Genomic DNA, 6,816 nt, shown 5'->3' on the forward strand with positions numbered 1-6,816 from the left:
ATAATTGTATATATTAATATTCTTTTTTTCCCCTAATATTAGAAAATATTATAGTAGTTCAGGTCCATTACTAATTAACAGTTGAAAGTTTGAAAGCGTAATTCATATATTTTGACCATGTTTTGTAGTATTAGGCTAGCGTCTTTATTAAGAAAGGCACCACGTAAGTCGTAATTTTATCCAATTTAAATTTGGTTATCTCTAATATGCGGTGTAATAGTATTAGCTAAATCAAAATTTAAAGAATTTAGAATATTTAGCCATATTGGCTCACTTGGTTTCCAGATAAATATTCTAAATTCTTTTTTGGTGGTTTTGAAAGATTTCTGTCTTAAAGAGAGAAATAAACTATTTAGCAAAAACAAAAAAAGAGAGAAATAAACTTCTTAAAATAAGGTTCTTTCCTAAAAAGATTTATTCTAGTTTATTACTAGGAGTAACGCACAGAAATAATTATTTTTGGTAATTAGAACTCAAATGGAAAGAAATATGTCAGTCTGTCAAATCCATTGAGAAAATTGATATTCACCATTCACTCTAATTATAAGGTAATGTACAAGGGCAATAATGCAGAAAAACACACACAAAATCCAAATATCACACGGTTTCAAAGTCAACTTCTAAAAAAACTTGATATTTTCTTCTTCACACGCTTGTCTCTTTACAGTATACAAAAGTACGAACCTTTTGAAATAAGCTGCTAGGTACTTAGAACTAGAAAAAAAAAAAAGAGACTTGGTTGAAATGGTAATGTTTGTTGAATAAATAAGAAGGAAAAAAAACGAGAAAGCAAAAGTAGGAATGGTTGATGATGATAAGTCATTCCAATCACAAACCATTTGAGCTGGCAATAATGTGATTTTCCCGAAAATCTCTTTTGGTACCACAAAGTTTAAATCATTGAACATCGGAATCAATTTATTGTATTATAGTATATAGTATATATACAAAAGAAGTTGGCTTCTTCTGAATCTTTGGCTTTTCAATTTTCAAATTCATTGCTTTTACATAAAACATATATTATAGATTCAAAAACAAAAAAAAAAAACTTACACAACCATGAAAAAATGAATAGGAAAAAATAAATAAATTTTTGTACGCATCACAACCCCTATTTTAAAAGTTTTGTCTCAGTACCAATTACACAATGCAAAATCACTAAATATAAATTCTAAACATAGATTTTTAGTTTATTATTACATAAATAAAATAACTTTAAAATTAGTTTCTGATTCAAAATTATTTAATTTTTATTTTTTTCTCTACACATTTGGTCATTCTAAACGTCCGACTAACGCTCACTTATTTTTTAAACAAAGGGTTAGAAATCTATAATTCAGATGAATGATAAAATTTATAATCATATTTTTAAAGTTTAAAATATTTCTATTTTAGTAGTACCATATTGACAAGAAGAAGACAGAAGAAACTTACCTCAGGAGTCAAAACAGAGTAATTGGAAAGATAAAACAATAAAAATCCGATTTTTATGGTTTTAATTTTCCAAACACTGTCTTTCTCTTTCTCTCTCTTACAAGGGAAGGGAGGAGTCGAAAGAGAAACACTTTCCGACTTGGGTAAGAAAAGTGTTTTTGATGGGTTGTTGTCAATCCTTGTGTTCCGGTGAAAACCCACTTGGTAAAGATGGAGCTCAGCCGTCACAGCTCTCTCAAAACCACCACGGAGGCGTTACGACGGCTGATAACGGCGGAATCGGAGGAGGTGGAGGTAGCGGTGTAGGCAGCGGAGGAGGAGGAGGAGGAATCCCATCTTTCTCTGAGTTCTCATTCGCTGACCTTAAAGCAGCAACAAACAACTTCAGTTCCGACAACATCGTATCAGAGAGTGGTGAGAAAGCCCCAAATCTTGTTTACAAAGGCCGACTTCAGAACCGTCGTTGGATCGCTGTCAAGAAGTTTACTAAGATGGCTTGGCCTGAGCCTAAGCAATTTGCTGTAAGCATAAAAAAAAAACCCTTTTTGTTTGATTCTATCTTTGTTTTGTTTTTTTCTTTTCTGAAATTTTTGTTTGTTTCAGGAAGAGGCTTGGGGTGTTGGGAAATTGAGACATAATCGGTTGGCGAATTTGATTGGTTATTGTTGTGATGGAGATGAGAGGCTTCTTGTTGCTGAGTTCATGCCTAATGATACTCTTGCTAAGCATTTGTTCCATTGTATGTTCCTTCATCTTTCTTGCCTTTTTCTCATTAGAAATAATGAATTTGGTTGTTAGTCCTTTTAGGTTGTAAATGTGTATACAAAGCTGTGAAATTTAGCATCCAGTGTTTGCCAATTTCAGTGCTTTTCTAAGAGCTTGCATTTATGGGTTTAAGCTATATAGGGTTGCTGTTAGATGGATTAAAAAGAGAGTATTTTAGGTGAAGTAGTAGAATGTCTAAAAGGTACATTTTTGTTTCTTTATCTTAATTCTTGTTTTGGTCATTCACAGGGGAGAATCAGACTATCGAATGGGCTATGAGGTTGCGAGTAGGATATTACATAGCTGAAGCTTTGGATTATTGTAGTACTGAGGGTCGTCCATTGTATCATGATTTAAATGCTTATAGGGTTCTCTTTGATGAGGTATTTTTCTTTCTCTCAAAAATTTATTTCATGCTTAGGATACTGTCTTTCACACACACTGTGATCTTAAGGCGGCGCTTAACATGTTTTTGTTTTAATGAACATTGTAGGATGGTGATCCTCGGCTCTCATGTTTCGGCTTGATGAAGAACAGTAGGGATGGTAAAAGTTATAGCACAAATCTAGCATATACACCACCTGAATATCTAAGAAATGGTAAACCAACTTGTTTCTTTTAGTACACACATTATGTTTTGCACTTTTCAAAGATGGATTTCAGTGTGGTAAAATTTGTGTTGTAGGAAGAGTGACCCCTGAAAGTGTTACGTATAGCTTTGGAACTGTCCTTCTGGATTTGCTTAGCGGAAAACACATCCCTCCAAGCCATGTAACTTCCTATCTATATGTTTGAGTAGGAGCAAGTGTACCACTACAAAAATGTGTGTTTTTGATGTGAAATTATCCACTCACTAGTCATGATTTTGGTTTGAGTTATGTGAAGCTACCGTAATTGGTCATTAAATATGGTTACTAGAAACGATATGATACTGCTCCCTCACCGCCTCTCTTAAAATTATCTATGATATGTGCTGCACTCTTCTTTGTTAGCACTATTTATAAGATATAGCTCTCAAATATGTCTATGTGATTCTTGGTTCTTGCATAGTTCAGCTTGAAAGATGTACATATGTCATGTAGTACCAGTGAATAAGTTGTGTGGTATTAGTTTGGGAGCGTGATATCTTGATAAGTACTTATCATATATCTTACTTTTAGGCTCTTGATATGATTCGTGGCAAGAATATTATTCTGTTGATGGATTCACACCTCGAAGGAAAGTTCTCAACTGAAGAAGCTACCGTAGTTGTCGAACTCGCCTCTCAATGTTTACAATATGAGCCTCGAGAGAGGCCTAATACAAAAGACCTTGTTGCAACACTTGCACCATTGCAAACCAAATCAGACGTAAGCAGAACATCTTTTAAACCCCAGTTTTGACTGTGTTCTTGAATTCGTCTTTTTAAGTGTTAAATATTCTGGTCACAGGTTCCCTCTTATGTGATGCTTGGAATAAAGAAGCAAGAAGAGGCACCTTCAACTCCACAGAGGCCACTTTCACCCTTAGGTGAGGCGTGCTCGAGAATGGATCTCACAGCTATTCATCAGATTTTAGTCATGACACATTACAGAGACGACGAAGGCACAAACGAGGTAATAAAACAGTAGTTTTGGTTTCAGTCACTAAAACACGTTAAAACAGTAGTTTTGGTTTCAGTCACTAAAACACGTTAAAAAGTAGGCTAGCTAACTCTTGGGGATTTCAGTTATCATTCCAAGAATGGACGCAACAGATGAAAGATATGCTTGATGCACGGAAACGCGGTGATCAATCTTTCCGGGAAAAAGATTTCAAAACAGCCATCGACTGTTACTCACAGGTACTAATTTGCCGCTACTTCTTCTTACATGTCCAATCTGTTCTGTTCCATTCGGTATTGATCTCGGGTTATAACCAGATTGTATATCTGGATATGATAAGTACTCATATTGGTACATACGTTGCTTATGTGGGCAGTTCATAGACGTTGGAACAATGGTGTCTCCAACTGTATTTGGTAGGCGAAGTCTATGTTACTTACTATGCGATCAACCAGACGCAGCACTACGTGACGCGATGCAAGCGCAATGCGTGTATCCAGATTGGCCAACGGCTTTCTACATGCAGTCTGTGGCATTAGCGAAACTGAACATGAACACAGACGCAGCTGATATGTTGAACGAAGCAGCTCAGCTCGAAGAGAAGAGACAACGAGGCGGCAGAGGATCTTGATTCTTGAAACACAAAGTGTTTACCATCTCGTTGTAAAATTTTAACGAGCTTCAAGAATTCTTTTTTAAGAAGACAGAGAAAGGGGAAAAAAACCTGTTAAAAACTTGTTGCTATGATTGTTGATTGGGGAGATGTAATGTAACCATAGGGGAGAGAAAAGAAATTGATGTTTGTTTGTATGCAATACATGTTGTAAGTTTTAATGCNGGAAACGCGGTGATCAATCTTTCCGGGAAAAAGATTTCAAAACAGCCATCGACTGTTACTCACAGGTACTAATTTGCCGCTACTTCTTCTTACATGTCCAATCTGTTCTGTTCCATTCGGTATTGATCTCGGGTTATAACCAGATTGTATATCTGGATATGATAAGTACTCATATTGGTACATACGTTGCTTATGTGGGCAGTTCATAGACGTTGGAACAATGGTGTCTCCAACTGTATTTGGTAGGCGAAGTCTATGTTACTTACTATGCGATCAACCAGACGCAGCACTACGTGACGCGATGCAAGCGCAATGCGTGTATCCAGATTGGCCAACGGCTTTCTACATGCAGTCTGTGGCATTAGCGAAACTGAACATGAACACAGACGCAGCTGATATGTTGAACGAAGCAGCTCAGCTCGAAGAGAAGAGACAACGAGGCGGCAGAGGATCTTGATTCTTGAAACACAAAGTGTTTACCATCTCGTTGTAAAATTTTAACGAGCTTCAAGAATTCTTTTTTAAGAAGACAGAGAAAGGGGAAAAAAACCTGTTAAAAACTTGTTGCTATGATTGTTGATTGGGGAGATGTAATGTAACCATAGGGGAGAGAAAAGAAATTGATGTTTGTTTGTATTCAATACATGTTGTAAGTTTTAATGCACAGAGTTTGGAAAAATACAAATTGCTCTTTCACATGTTCTGCTCTTCAATGTAAGACTCATGGCGTTAGTAATCAAGTAAGTAGCTCAAACATGTTAAACCTGTTTCTCTTGTTGCTTCTCGGATAATCATAATAAAACACACCAAAAACACCTCGTACTAACCCATGAAAAAGATAAATGGTTCCGTTGATTCATCCCAAACCGATATCACATGAAGAACACATGAAGAAGAAATCGATCTGTAAAATTTTCACAAAATAGCATAGTCATCCTTTTTAATGGCTGCCGAGCGTTCTCAAACACTTCCTAACTCAACAGAACCTTCTTTTCGGTTTTCATTAGGAAATATTTTCTGATTAAATTGCAACCTCGTCAGGTTAAAAGTGTTTTTCATTGATGTAAATCATGTGATTGTCAAGCCTAAGATCTTAAGTACATTTATTTTTACATTGAAATCTTCCTTCTTAAGTGGTTCATTCTCCTCAACTTCGTCTTCTCTGCACCTCTCTTATTGCTTCCTACTTCATTCTCCACACTGGTTGCATAAATCTTAGCACAAACTGGTATTCAGTTCACGACACTAAGCAACCTTGATTACGGACAACTCCGGAACTGGCAGGGTTTGTGAGGAGATTAATCAATCGATGAGGATGCAACGAATTGGAGCCCCTTCTGCTCCAACGAGTCTTAGTGGTAAGCAATGGACAGTGTAGAGTCCTGCCTTCACACCATCCAGCTTCAATCCCTCCACAAGTATAGTCTCCTGTCAAGGTTTTATAATTTTCTCAACCATCAATATCAAATCTTTTACTGTTTTTACATTCATCTATCTAGCAAAAACTTAAGGGATGGATAATGCTTGCTTACCCGGTCTTTGAGGAATACTAGGTGAGACGGAATCAGATCATCATATGCAGCTACTGATAAATAATCAATCCCTACATTTTGACATGGATACACCAGAATCTTAGAGATGCCATTGCTTCAACGACCAACCCAAAACAGAAACAAGGAAAACAGAAACCTTCATATGGAAAAGTGAAATAGTTTGATTATTACCGACAAGTTTGATGTCTGTATTGTCTACCAACCACTGCGCACCATCCTTCATGAATCCGACATAGCTTGTATCAAACTCTTTCTTAAACATAAGACGCCTGAAATTGTTATGTTTTTTCATCCATAGTTAACAACAAAACCAACACTCATTTCAGACATATGACAAACAAGCTTAATACACTGTTACCTGTCAGTGTTCAGTGTTCTGAAAAGTACACGACTAACTCCTTTTGGAATGTGAAGAGACTTCATCACTTCGGCTACACAAACCAATAAGCATAATTAAGATCATAGCCACACAACAAAACAAAAACAAGGTGTCTTCATACTCTTAATTAAGGTAATCAAAGTTGTAGCAGCGAACAAAGAAGTTTTCACTTACCAGTTATGTTCTTATCCTTAGGAACATCAACCAACAAGGCAAGACCATTGAGGACTCGAAGATCAAGCGAGTCAACATCGAAACCAGCAT

At 36.3% G+C, this 6,816-nt stretch overlaps 2 protein-coding genes and 1 long non-coding RNA gene across 4 annotated transcripts in view; 2 read left to right on the forward strand and 1 right to left on the reverse strand.

Moving 5' to 3' along the window:
• Window positions 1,486-4,590, forward strand: LOC104716610 (probable serine/threonine-protein kinase At4g35230). Its single transcript, XM_010434009.2, has 9 exons — window positions 1,486-1,955; window positions 2,038-2,173; window positions 2,449-2,582; window positions 2,693-2,798; window positions 2,885-2,970; window positions 3,360-3,548; window positions 3,630-3,794; window positions 3,908-4,021; window positions 4,159-4,590. Exons 1-9 carry the CDS (start codon window positions 1,596-1,598, stop codon window positions 4,411-4,413), a joined length of 1,545 nt encoding a protein of 514 aa, XP_010432311.1. The 5' UTR covers window positions 1,486-1,595; the 3' UTR covers window positions 4,414-4,590.
• On the forward strand, window positions 4,621-5,254 carry LOC109127068. The gene is made up of 2 exons (XR_002033794.1): window positions 4,621-4,685; window positions 4,823-5,254. It is a non-coding gene; the product is annotated as an uncharacterized LOC109127068 (long non-coding RNA).
• Window positions 5,642-6,816, reverse strand: part of LOC104716611 (kynurenine formamidase) — a 2,939-nt gene continuing 1,764 nt past the window's right edge. Inside the window, exons 2-6 of one of the 2 annotated variants that reach the window (XM_019230538.1) lie at window positions 6,727-6,810; window positions 6,532-6,604; window positions 6,345-6,442; window positions 6,153-6,223; window positions 5,642-6,048 (exon numbers count right to left, since the gene is read on the reverse strand). In XM_019230538.1, the coding sequence (XP_019086083.1) occupies window positions 5,923-6,048; window positions 6,153-6,223; window positions 6,345-6,442; window positions 6,532-6,604; window positions 6,727-6,810 (452 nt within the window). In that variant the 3' untranslated portion in view covers window positions 5,642-5,922. The remainder of the gene's footprint in view (window positions 6,049-6,152; window positions 6,224-6,344; window positions 6,443-6,531; window positions 6,605-6,726; window positions 6,811-6,816) is intronic. The other variant, XM_010434011.2, reaches the window with a different exon arrangement.

Source organism: Camelina sativa, chromosome 10 (genome assembly GCF_000633955.1).
Source record: "Camelina sativa cultivar DH55 chromosome 10, Cs, whole genome shotgun sequence".
NCBI lineage: Eukaryota > Viridiplantae > Streptophyta > Magnoliopsida > Brassicales > Brassicaceae > Camelina > Camelina sativa.